General features: G+C 53.6%; 2 protein-coding genes across 5 annotated transcripts in view; one reads left to right on the top strand and one right to left on the bottom strand.

The window, feature by feature from the left end:
• ASCC1 (activating signal cointegrator 1 complex subunit 1) overlaps positions 1-792 on the bottom strand; it is a 40,370-nt gene extending 39,578 nt beyond the window's left edge. For 3 of the 4 annotated variants that reach the window (XM_055720206.1, XM_005433430.4, XM_055720208.1), the window contains exon 1: positions 102-232. In XM_055720206.1, coding sequence (XP_055576181.1) covers positions 102-103 — 2 coding nt within the window. In that variant the 5' untranslated portion in view covers positions 104-232. Of the gene's footprint in view, positions 1-101; positions 233-694 lie in introns of those variants that run through there. The other variant, XM_055720207.1, reaches the window with a different exon arrangement.
• Positions 325-7,286, top strand: ANAPC16 (anaphase promoting complex subunit 16). Its single transcript, XM_055720209.1, has 4 exons — positions 325-550; positions 2,218-2,375; positions 4,513-4,587; positions 6,445-7,286. The coding sequence occupies exons 1-4, from the start codon at positions 495-497 to the stop codon at positions 6,558-6,560; spliced, it is 405 nt and encodes a 134-aa protein (XP_055576184.1). The 5' UTR covers positions 325-494; the 3' UTR covers positions 6,561-7,286.
• The last annotated feature ends 5,291 nt before the right edge of the window (positions 7,287-12,577 follow it).

Genomic DNA, 12,577 nt, shown 5'->3' with positions numbered 1-12,577 from the left:
GATTTATTATATGGAGTGACACAAGAGGTTCAGCCCGTCAATGCTTTCCCCCTCAATTACAGCCACACCTTCTAAAATAACACACAACCACCTGAACTTACATTTAAATAAAAAGGCATCCCTATAGTTCAAGGGAGGAAGCGCAGATGTGAACCGTGCACAGCAGGGGACAGAACAAGCCATGAAAAAACACATCGTTGGGTTGGGGTTTTTTTTTGTTTGTTTCCGCTCAGGCTTTTTATTTTTGAATTGCAGCGCTAGCGTCACAGTTTCTTAACTCCTCACGGCCGCCCACACGGGGCGAGCCTCCGGGGCGCTGAGGCAGAGAACCGGCAGGCCCCGACGCCTCAGGGCAGCGCCAGGCCTACAGCGCTGCGGGAGGCGGCGGGAGCAACATGGCCGCCCGCCTCAGCCCAACCGTCCCCAGCGGTTACCGCCCCGCCCGGAAGTAGGAAGGAGCCGCGCGCGGCACGCGGCCACCCGCCCGCCCCAGCATGCACCGCGAGCGCGATCACGCGCGCCGCCTGCGCCAAGCCGTCCGGGCGCCCAGGTGAGGCCGGGAGCGGCGGGCGCGGAGCGGGCGCGGAGCGGGAGCGGCAGCGGCAGCGGGGCGGCCCAGGAGGCGGGGGGCGCCCGACGGCGCGGGAGCGGGGGGGGTGGGGGGGGGGGAGCTGGCGCCGGGGCTCTCACTCACCGGGAGGCAGCTCGCTACGGAAGCCGGGGAGGGGCCGCGGGGCGGGCGGGGCGCGGCGCAGGCGCCCTGGCGGTGCCGAGGCCGCCGCGGCGGCGGGGCTGTGGGCAGGGGCGGTGCAGGCGCAGTGCAGGCGCAGTGCTGGCAGCGCCCGGGCCGGGCCCGGCGTGAGGCAGTGGCGGGGCGGGCATGGCCCGGGCGCGGCCCCCCGCCGTGCATGCCTCAGCATATTTAAAATCAAAACCCCGTAGCCGCACGGCGGGCCCCGCCAGGCCTGCAGCAGGAGCCGTCGCCTGGCTTCCCGCACCGGTGGGGCGCGGGGCCTGCCGGGGGCGGCGGGGACAGGTGTCGCTGCCATGTTAACGGCCTCTTTTACCCAGGCCTTTTCCTTCACAGCCCGCAAGCCCCAGTCTTCTGCGAGCTGCTGCCCTGTTCTGTGTGCCGCGCGGTAAATGGGACAGCTCTGGGCTTAGCTGGGAATGAACACAGAATTCCTAATTGTGACAGCCTTTTAAAACCCCATTTTCTCCACTGAATCCTTGAATGATTTCCAAAGGCACTGTCTGCGTAGCCTAAAGAGTCTGCAGAAGTGTATTAAATAGGTAGAATAATAGAAATGTATTAAATGGGCAGGATAATTGGAAAGTGCTTATAAGTAGTTTGAAGGAGTAGCAAGTGCTGTCACAAGTGCCAAGTCACAGCTTTTTTACTCTGAAAGAGGTATGTGACAAGTTTTAAGTACTCCATCATGACAAACGTGCAGCCAATACCTCTTAAAAACAAGGCTGAGGAAGGGGTATGCAAGAGGTGGCTGGGCTTGTGCCGTACTGGTACAGGCAGGGGGATGCGCAGCCATTGCTGCTCTCGGGTAACTGCAGCGGTTTTAAATACAAAAGCACATCTGGAGTGATGCAGAGAGCAGTTGCCGCAAATGAGGCGCAGCTCTGGCTTCTCGCAGGGTGTGGCGCTGGAACTGGCAGTGCTGTGGGCTTCCAGGTTTTATGAGGCAGCAGGACTTTTTCTGTGTTTGTGCTCCTGGAAACAAGGCAAAAAGGAAAGAAAGGAAAAAAAAAAAAGTCTTTTTATGACGCTGGGGAGCGGGAAAAGCGCCAGGCAGCTGGAGGCTAGTGAATTCAGGCCAGTGACCTGCACCAGGCTATTTTTATGCGTGCTTCAGTCGTCCGGCAGAATTCCCAGGCCCCCTTGTCCGAGGGCGGTCGGAGCGTGGGTTACCTTCGGTTTCTGGATGCCACCATGTGGTGTGACAGCCAACTGCACCCCTCCCCTCAGCAGGCGCTGGCAGAGGGCACAGGCAGCCTCTCCCACGCATGCCGGGTGGCCTTGAACCACCAGCACTTTGAGGCTGTGGTGCGGGGGCAGCAGCCCAAAGCTGTGCTTGCTGGCTCTTCCTGAACCTCACTGCCTTCATCTGCCATCAGATACGTTAGTGGTTGCTGGCTTTGTGCCTTGGGAAACCCCGAGATGCCCTTCCTAACTCCGCCTTACTCTCTTCTTTGTTCTTCCAGGCTGGGTCGGGGTGAAATGGCAGCCTCTTCCTCATCCTCTTCAGCCGGTGGAGTCAGTGGCAGCTCTGTAACGGGATCGGGGTTCAGTGTTTCGGATCTGGCACCACCCCGAAAAGCCCTCTTCACTTACCCAAAAGGAGCCGGGGAGACGCTAGAAGGTGATTGCCTCTGCCCTTCTCCTTCCCTGCTCCTGGTGTGCAAGCAGCCTTCCAAGGGAGTTGCCGAGCTTGGCACCCTGCTGCCTTTTCAGACATTAGCTGGCAAAAGCTGGAGTAAGAAAGGAAGCACCAGGGCTCGGGTAGGTCCTGAGCAGCCCTGGCTCTCCCACCAGTTGTTCATGAGGAAGTGATTTTTCTGGCAGTCACCTGTTTTTTAGCTCTGTGACGGCACTTCAGATGAGGAAGTGATCTACCTATAAGGGAACATGACAGTGTTAATTGCTCATTGTTGGCTAATCCTTTGATGTCGGGCTGAAATCACTGTAAAGATAGCTGAGGCAGGAGTATTTTTCTTGGCAAAACACATTCTGGGGTTGGATTTGACTGGGCTAGTGCAGGAGGCAGCTTGTATCCCTGCTCGCCAGGAAACATAGGGCTTGCATTTGCCATCGACCCAAGTTAAAACCTTGCCACAGAGGTCTGTGAGAGAACAAGTAAGAGAGACCTCTCTCTTAATCCCTCAAGGCTGAGCACATTCTCCTTTTGGGCTCACTTTTGTTAGGGCATTTCTCCAGAGCTGCCTGGAGACAGGGCTCTGATCCAGCGCAGCATCTTGTGTTTGGGTGCCTGAGCCCTGCCACCCACTTCGTTGGGGTTGCCCAAAGGAGGACCCAGGCACATCGCAGCTGCACGTCCCTGCCCCTGCTCTGGGTGAGGGAGGAAGGGCAGGTCCTCAGATGACAGGGTTAAGCCAGGGTCATTCAGTCTGTCTGCTTCTCTTGAGCTTCCTGTGTCACCATGCTGCACACTTGACTGTGTGAGCGCGAAGTTCATTGGGGTGGCCAGGACAGAGGCTCAGGTGGCCCTGCAGCTCAGAAGTGACACGACAGTGCAGGGCAGCTGGGAACTGATGGCTACATCATTTAAGGAGTGTTTTTATTACACATTAGAGCCCATATGCCAGTCTATTGAAGTAATTATGACTAAAGGCTTGCTCATAGAACTTAACGAGCCCTCAAAACAAATTAAAATAATGAAGCACTTCATGTTACCAAATAGACAGGCAGCTGTTCCTCCTGAGAGCTACTCGACACGGCAGCCAGGCTGGGGAGTCGGAGGAGAGGGAAGGGTATGTTTGGAAATGGCATGGGGCAGCACCAACACAGCATTGCAACAGTTTGCGAAAGGATGCTCTGAGCACAGTGGAACTCCGACTCTTCCCACTTACCTGGGGTTCAGTTTTGATTTTCCAGAGCCAGGGGTCTATTTCTACCCTTAGTCTTTGAAGTTGCTTCTCTCCTGGAGCTGTTAATTGTTTTTGCTTTGGGTTTACCAGTGACACAGCTGTTCGTCTGCTCTGGGTGGCAGCAACAACTAAACACTCTCCCTGTCACAGGAAGCTTTAGGTTAGCTTTTTAATTCCTGAGATGAAAGGTAATATGCCCGTTTTTTGTCAGGCAGATACTAGTGGGGTAGCTGCATACCAGTTTCCTCTTGAAAAATGCCCACTGACTGACTGGTTTTTATTGTTACTTTAACTGTCTCGCTTGTTTTCAAATAAACCCTTAGGTATCTGGGGTTTTTTTTAGAGGGAAGTAGTATAAACTTTGGTACTTGGCACACAATTAGCTGTGTCTTCCAGATTGCTTTATTTCTGAGACAGTTGTGTGATCAATTACTTAGATGGCAAGATACACATTATTTGAAATCCTTAGTGCAGGGTTATGGTCTAAGCCTGTGGGAAATCATAAAGCATTATAAGGACGCAAGTGTCTGAGCCCGGAGGGAATCAGAGACTGCCATAATATTAGCTGGCTTCTCCTTAGCTTACCTTCTATTTAAGAGGGACTGAAATTGCTTGACAGAGGGGATGTAACAGAATTATCAGCCAGAATGTCTCTCAGGTAGCACAGCTGTTCCCCAGCGGCACTGGGAGCCAGGCAAAGCCCTGTGCAGGATTTGGGCGCAGGGGCTCGAAACTGGAGGGCTGCGAGTTCGGTGCAGGGGAAAGTGTCAGAATGAGGCAAGTGGGGAAACCCACACCTCGAACATAAAAATAGAAGGCCGGCAGTACTCAGTTAAGGCTGCTTAGTCTTAAAACTCTCAGATTAAACCACCTCCCTTTTTCTGTTTACAGATGGCTCTGAAAGATTCCTCTGTGAATCTGTCTTCAGCTATCAGGTTGCATCTACATTAAAGCAAGTGAAACACGGTAAGCACCAAAGCGCCATCTATTTTAACTGCATGTTGATCAGGGAAGATGGCAGGGGAGTGTGGAGAAAAGGCTGACACGTTTTCAGGTGCCGACCACAAAAAAGCAGAATAGCCTTTTAAGTTGGTGGATTAACGCTAAGTCAGACCATCATCGAGCCCTTTTGCAAGCCCTATGCAAAGCGACGGGAACCCACACAGCCTGGGTGGGAACAGACTGTGCCTCTCAAAGCTTGTTTTTCCATCACTGTGTGCCACACTGCCTTCAAGAGAGGTGAGGCCAGAAGAGGAGGGTTATGGGCAGGAAACGCCCTCGCTCTGATCTTGGCCCGGCGCTGACTGTCTCTCTGACCTCGGGCAAAGAGACACTTGATTCCACCTTTGTTTCTCTGCTGAGCCCTTGTGACACCAGCAGGGTCAAGCAAGGTTTCAAAAGGTGCTTGGGAGATGGACACGCAGGTGCCTGGCGTAGCATGACGGGGCTGACTCCACTCCCTGCCTCCCCAAGAAAGAGCCTTACATCTTGTTTGAACTTCTGTTTCCCTCCTGGGGCCTTTGCCGGCCGCCCAGGTGCCTGTAACTGAACGATGGGCTTGACTGCATGGCAGCTTTTGTTCTCAAGATGTTGGGCAGAGCTCAGCGCTAGATTGCATCTGCTGCTTGACGGTCACATCCTTTCTGGTCCCCGCCTCTTTTCAGCTAGAATGGGTACTTCCACGTGTTGTCTCAGACAGGAGAGGTTTCCTGTCCTCCACCGGCGAGGGTTGCCAGGAGGAGGTCTGGGGGCGTGCAGCAGCTTGCAAGGCTGTGATCCTGTTGCTTCTGAACTGAAAAGCAAAGCTGAACTTCAGAGCCATTGTTTCCACAGCTCTGGCACTGCTGCAGCTGTAGCTACTGGGGGCTGCTGCACAGACCTGGCACCCTGATAAGCACCAGCCTTTGAAACTGGTTTGTGGAGCACCAGTCGCCTCCCTGTAAGAAAGGGGAAAGGCTTAAAAAAAGGTTGAGGTCATCATTTTTTGGCTTGTTTGTTTAACAGTTCCCAAAAGCACTCGATTGCAGGAGGTGGAGTGAGAACAGTCCCTCTTAAAATCACCCACTGCTGCAGTCAGCATAAATCATGCACGTTTTATGTTCTGCCTCTCGCTAGTAAGTCATTTTGTACTGGGCCATTTTTCCAAGAGGCTGCTGTGCTGTTCAACTTCCAGCAGAGCCAAGAGAAGAAGGGCTATGCTCATCTCTGTACCACTGCAGCTAATTTAATTGAAAATGGACTCTGTGTACCCAGCGTGCAACCAGTTTAAATAAAGCTGAGAGGAACAAGTTATCTCGGGGATCCCCAGGGACGCAGCCTGTCTCTCCGCAGGGACCTTTGTGTCATTAGCGTGGTCTGATTGCAGAGCCTTTCTGCTACAGTCATCCAGGTCCTCCTCAAAGGACCTTCATTAAAACAAGGAGTTCCTCGTGCTGCACCCAGCTCTACCGTGGGCTGACCAAGCTCTCTCTGAACTTCTCTGTTCTTCTGCACGATAAATATTTATGTTAAAGAAATGAGCTTCATCCTGTTTTCAACCCCATACACTAGTCAGCCTTGCGTTTCCCTGTTAGGACTTGAATTTACACAGCACGGGCAGGGATGGGTAAATACGAGGCAGAAAAGCCTGTCTCTGCTTTCTCCTGTGATCTGGTGAGGTCTCACCGTTTGCACAGGGCATCATGTAGAGTGGGTTTGTATTCAAATTGGCGTGGTGGGTTTTATTCTACTCTGTTCCCCACTGACAGCTGGGAATTTGCATCTAATTGAGAGGTTTAATTGCGCTGTCATTGCAAACCACAGTTACCTTTGAACTTCTCACAGATCAACAAGTCGCACGGATGGAAAAACTAGCTGGTCTAGTGGAAGAGCTGGAGGCAGATGAGTGGAGGTACAAGCCAATAGAACAGCTCCTGGGATTCACTCCCTCCTCAGGCTGAGCATGTCTGCATCACTGCTGTCAGGGAACAGAAGAAAAACATTCTCTGGCCTGGCTTCAAAACACACCCCAATTTATCAGGATGCTGACAGCTGCATCGGCAGGACCAGGCTTTTTGTGTTGTTTTTTTTTAAGTTGAGAGTGGGGATCCCCCATAAAGCTGCCAATAAATGGAAATGATGGGATTCTTAAGTCCTCTGCAGTGTTACAGGCTGGCAGGGCTCAGTTTCTGTAACTTAGAAGGTAGGATCGATTTTACAGAACTGGAAGAATCACCTTATTGTTTACAGAGGAGAGAAGACACACACAGTGTGGTGGCAGCGAAAGCAACCCAGTAACTCGGTCTGGCCTTTCCCCGGTGCATGGCCAAAGGACTGAGCGATGGGTAGGCTGGGAAGCCTGCATCTTCGCTGCTCAAGCCGGGCCTCTATAGAGCAGAGGTACAACGCCCTGCCGAAACCACTCTTCAGCCCTAGCCATTGTTTTGGGGGATGAACAGGATGAGAACTGTCCCAGGTTGGCTGAGAGGGGACAAGCAGTGACGCTTTCTCCAGAAGTAGCTCACATATTGCCGAAGCTGTTTCCTCTTCATTGTTTTTTCTCTTGTGTCTGCACTACGAGTCCTGGTAGGACACTGCTCTCTAATGCAGAAGCTGTACCTTTAATTTTTTTCCCTCTTTATTATGTATTAGATTGCTCTGATAATAAATTAATTCTGTCTTTGAAACAGTTTACCTTTATTGTTTTTTCTTTTTCCTTTTTCTTTTAAAGTGTTGCAAGTATCCTTTTCAAAGTTCTGTGTGGGAGGTCTGCTGACAGAAGCAGTCAGCTGTTGGGTAGGTAACAGGAGGTTTAATGAAGCTCAGAGGCAGATTGGGTGTTACAACGGTCAACTTAAGTTCAATTTAAAAAAAAAAAACTGAGAGGTACGAAAGCACACTTGCTTTACACTCAAAAGTGGATTGATTTAAATCAGCTTTTAATCCTGGTTTAACTCTGCCAGCAGAAACCCCCTATTTAAATCCATTCATTTTAATCGTCTTGTTTTTCATTTGTACTTCACTTCTGTTCTTGAGGGGAACTGGGTTTCCATTTGCTGGCATAATCATTTCAACATGTTAATTTTCCATTGATTAGAGCCTCAACACCACATTTGTGCTAGCCGGCAGAGAGACAGGCTTAGCACTGTATTTATGCAGTTGTACAACTTACTGCTCCAGATGCCTAATTTTTCCATTTTCAACATCTTACTTACAAGATTGTTTTATTTTTACTCACTATTTCAGTCCAGCCACATCTGGATTGGAACAGATTAATTTGAATCCATCCCTGTCTTAGTTATATCACCACCAGTTTGTGTTAGCTAAAACTAAAGGGAAGAAGTATGCAGATGCGTTCTGCATTTGTTTCCGTTTATGAATTGGTTCTAGCATCAGTCAGCTTTTCATGGTCCAGAGGCACACGCTGCCCCAAAGCCAGCCCTGGTGCAGAGGAAGCCCCTGTCCCAGCTCCACACCCGTGGAAATTCACTGTACGGTTTCTGAAACCGTGTCCAGGCATTCTCACGTAAGGCTGCAGCTCAGCTGAGACGTGTCCCACGCCGCCTCCCCCATGCACCGCCCGGAAAACCTCCTCCCCAGTCCTGGAGGGCTGCCAGCCCCTGCTCTGTGGGGGCCTCCTGCACAGCAGGTGGGTCCTCAGCCAGGATCACTCTAAACACGATGGCAGTCGGTATTAAAACTCCGTCCCAGGTGGGGTAATTTTGAAAAGAAGGGAGCGTTTCAATCGTTAACTTGTTTGTTTGTTCTGTATCATCTATTTTTAATCCTGCTTACTCCAGCCACCTAAACTTACCCTGGCCAAACTTGCCAAAAATACCCCCCATATCAAGACGACACCGTGGGGTTTGGGAACAGAGCTGGGCACCTTCTGCCGCCCACCACACAGCAGCACCCCGAGCCCCTGCGCTCACCGCCCGCCCGCCCGCCGACCCTACGTGCTGCAGCCTGCGTAATCAGATGCAGAATGAGCCTGTCCTTTTTTACTGCTTGACGTGAAACTTTTCCACTCCAGCGGCCCTCCGGGGACGCCGAGGGATCTGCGCCTGCGGCTCTGCCGGTGGGATGCAGTGCCCAGGCGTTGCCTGGTTCTCCCCACAAGCTCAGCGTGTGCTGAAGGTTCTGAAACACAGTGGGGCTGAGATTTCCCCAGGGCAGCCCCCCCTCGCCCTCCTCCCGTTCCTTGTTTTCCAGCGTTTCTCTGCGGTGTGCTGGGCTCGTGGCTGGATGGAGCAGGGAACAGCCCCGGCTCCGTGCCGTACATGGCTTGTTTGTATGTGCGCCCAGCACCAAAATAGACACATGTGTGAGAGCCATTGAGAGGAAGTGAAAAGTTCACCCTGTACAGTACTACAAATGCAAAAACATGTTGTTGGCTGTTCCCTCCTCCTGCTCAGTAAACACTTTATGTAAGGCGGCAAAAACCAGAGGGATTGCTAGATGGTAAAATAAAAAAAAGCAAACCCTGCACTCCCCCTCCTGCAAACACAGGTTTTCCCTGGCAGCTGGAGACCCCCAGCTGCCCTATTTCTGCTTTGCAGATCTGTGGGGCAGAGTTGGCAGTAACTATTCCTCCTCAGGGTTTTGAAGCACCGTCCCCCCTCACCTCAGGGGTCTCTGCAGCATCACTGGGGGCTTGGCAAGCAGCTCGGGGGCTGTTTGGAGGCTGCAGCTGGGAGTGGAGCAGCAGGGGGAAGGGAGCCCATCAGCTGCGAGCAAAAGTTGATGCAGGGAGGGGAGGGAAAATAAAAAAAAAAAAAAAAGCTGAACAAAGAGCTCCGTTCAGGGCTGCTGGTTGGTTTTCCTGTGGGTGCTCGCAGCAGAACGTTATGTACCGGCACACAAGCCCCACTCGCGCCTCCCCTCCGCGCTCCCAGCCCTGCTGGCCACGGCCCCAGCCCCGGGGATAGTGCCAAGGCACGCGCTCGCTTTGCCCGGCCAAACACCGGTCCGAGGAGAGCCTCTGCCCCCGCCGAGGATGCGGCGGTGTGGGGCAGCACCCCCAAAACACCAGCTCCAGCTTTTGCCTGGGATAGGGCAAAAGCGTCCAAGGGGAGAAGAATTTCACAGCCCCCACCCTGTAAATGGCACGGTGCCGGCCCGGCACTCGGCGTCTCAGCTGCCAAAACCCATCCACTGTCCTCCTTGGATGCATGTTCCTTGTTTCTCTGCCTGACTCCCGCACATCGCGGGCAGGCAGCCTGCCTGCAGCTGCTTTTCCCGGGGGTGAGAGACAGGCCCAAAAGGTTTGGCTGCGGTGGAGACCTGCCCGGCCGGTGGCACACCAGGACCTGCCGCCGGGTCCCGCCTAGCTCGCAGCCTTCAGCTCACCTCTTTGAGCTGGCCACGGGCTCGGTGTGGTGGTGGAGGATGAGCAGGGTCACCCCTTGCCACAACCGTGGACCCGGTGACTGAGGATGGGGCCAGGGAGGGTGCAAAGGACACCCACCCTGCGGGCACTTAGGGGACACCCTGAAAACCACAGCCTCCCCCCAGCTCAGCCCATTCATTGTTTCCCCCCTATGACTACTTGGACACAGAAGATCACAGCAGCCTCTGCGCCATGCCAGCATGCTGAAATTATGTGTAAATTACCTAAAAGTGGCTTTTTGGGCCACGGAGCTGCTGGGAACTTGAAGATGGGGACTACACCATGGGCAGTGGCAGGAATTTGCCCCCCAGCATACGTGGGGCACGTCAGCACAGGACGTGCACCAAGGCACTCACTGAGCCCCCTGCGGTACATCTCCCTTCCTCCTCCTCCTCCTCCTCCCCAGTCCCCTCCCCCTGCAGCCCTGCAAAACTGCTGAGCTCAGCACATCCCGGGCAGGGGCCCAGCCAGGACCCTCCCCAACGCCAGCCATCCCCTGCTTAACCCTTTGCAGAACCAGACAGGCTGGAAATCACAGTGATCAAGAAATCTCATCATGGGGTGGTCCGACAAGGCACAGCCAGCCAGGAACAGTCTGTCCAGAAAGTTTCATCCATCATCCTGAAGCCCCCTCTGATCTCCCCAGAAAGGATGGCAGGTCAGGGGGAAAGGTACACTGCTCGGCCACGAAAATCACACTGGGTTTAAGCTAGCAGCAGTACCCGGGGAAGGGAAGCACTGGGATTACTAATACTGTAGTGAAAACTTTGCTTTCTAGCCCCAAACCATTTCTAGAGGACCTGCTGCAGAACAGCGGCCCGGGCTGCAGTCTCTTTTGGGAAGGAAAACGAGTGGCAAGCCCCGCAATGCTTCCCCTCCCAGCAGAAGGGTGAGCGTGCAGCATCACGTTAGGATTATTTTATTTCAGAGATCAAAAATTATGTTTCACTTTAACACTTGCTATCACACCAGCGGCTGCTTGCTCCCCTGCCTACCAGGCAATGTTATGGCAAAGAAAGAAAAATATTTATGCTCAGCCTCAGCTTCATAAGCTTCAAGATTATTTTTAGCAAGGCGCCTTCCCTGTGGTCCTTTACCTCTTTTTCATTTATTTGCTGTTTCCAACCCCCTATTTTGACCCCAGAGCCAGCCGTTCCTCATCTATTTTCAGCCTCACCCAGTGAATATTCATACCAATGACTTGGAGGTTGTGGGGAAAAAACCCTGATGAGCTAGATTTTGTTAAAAACAGGATCCCAAACACCATCCAACTGTTCCAGAGCACATGTGTGAGTATTTTGCTCTATTGCTTGGCAAGTGTGCAAATATCGGTGTGTATTTTTAACAGCTGAGATTGGGGTTCTTTCATTTTTTGTCCCAAAAAGCAGAGCAGAAGCCCTGCATGCTGTGGGCACAAGCCAGGGCTTGTTCCCAGCTCCCCACACATCCCCTCCACCCCACGGCTCCCAGGACGATACCTGCTCCCCTGGCTTGGGCCCCACTCCCAAAACAGCAAGGGATTCAGGCCTCGCTTCTCCTTTGACCCCTGAAAAGCAATCTCCACACTGCTACAGCTCCCAGTTGGGTGCCCGGACCCTCAGCACCCACTGCACTGCAGCTCTTGGGTGGGAGAATTTGGCCTTGTCCCCCGCACCGTGGAGGTCACAGGCAGTGGGTGCAATGCTGGCACGAGGGGCCTGTCCCCCTTGCTCCTGACCAGCGTTTGCTCTCCACCATGTTTACTGCTAGGCTGTTATCAATCTCTGCTCAGGAAGGACAGTACCCAAGATAGCTCCCAGAATGACTTCAGAGTGTGCTCAGCTCCTCCGATAAAGCCACAGGCAGTGCGCAGGAGGACAAACAAAGCCCTTTATCACCAATTAATGGGCCTTCGGGCTCCCGCACTGCTCAGGCTCTAGCTTTGGAAAGGTCACGTATGCAGGGGCAGGCACGCACAGATCTGTGGGGGTGGTACATGCTTCCAGAGGGCTCAGAGGAGGACGATGCCTTGCCCCCATTTACAGGACCACTGGGGGTAACCCTCAGCCTGGTACTGAACAAAGCTGCCCATTCCAGCCTGGCTGTGCCCTGCTCTCTCCCCCGCCATAACCCTCCGATTTTTAACGTGTTTCACTCCAACAGCCTTCCTTTTCTTAAGAAACCTGAACAGCGATGGCTAATGGGACACTGGCACCCCCATCCCCCGCCGCGCCTGCGGCCTTGGGCTGTTGGTTTGGTTTGTAACCTGCAGCAGGGCAGCAGCAAACACAAGCCGGCCGTGTCTCACGCCAGGGCTGCCTCTGCCGCTCGCACCGCGATCGGGCCCTGCTGGCGCCCAGTGTGCCAGCGGCACCTGGAAGAGGAGGGTGATCAGCGGGCAAGCTCAAAACTTCACATATGAACCCGCCGGCCCCATCACCTGCTGCCTGGTTTTGTGCCAGCCAGGGCCTGTTCCACGGCCCAGAGAGGGGTCGGGAATGGTGGGGACCTGGCACAAACTGGCCATGGCATGTGTCCCTCCTATCGCTGCTGTCCTCGCCGGTGCGGGCCGGGGGCGAAGCGGTGGGGCCGTGGATGGGGTCTGGCCCT

This window comes from Falco cherrug, chromosome 9 (genome assembly GCF_023634085.1).
Source record: "Falco cherrug isolate bFalChe1 chromosome 9, bFalChe1.pri, whole genome shotgun sequence".
In the NCBI taxonomy this organism is placed as follows: domain Eukaryota; kingdom Metazoa; phylum Chordata; class Aves; order Falconiformes; family Falconidae; genus Falco; species Falco cherrug.
The sequence above is the reverse complement of the archived record's forward strand: the minus strand, read 5'-3'. Positions and strand labels throughout refer to the sequence as shown.

Coding starts and splice junctions, on each gene's coding strand:
- ANAPC16 (XM_055720209.1), top strand. CDS start 495: ATGCACCGCGAGCGCGATCACGCGCGCCGCCTGCGCCAAGCCGTCCGG. Junction 551..2,217: donor CAAGCCGTCCGGGCGCCCAG/GTGAGGCCGGGA, acceptor TTGTTCTTCCAG/GCTGGGTCGGGGTGAAATGG. Junction 2,376..4,512: donor AGCCGGGGAGACGCTAGAAG/GTGATTGCCTCT, acceptor TTCTGTTTACAG/ATGGCTCTGAAAGATTCCTC.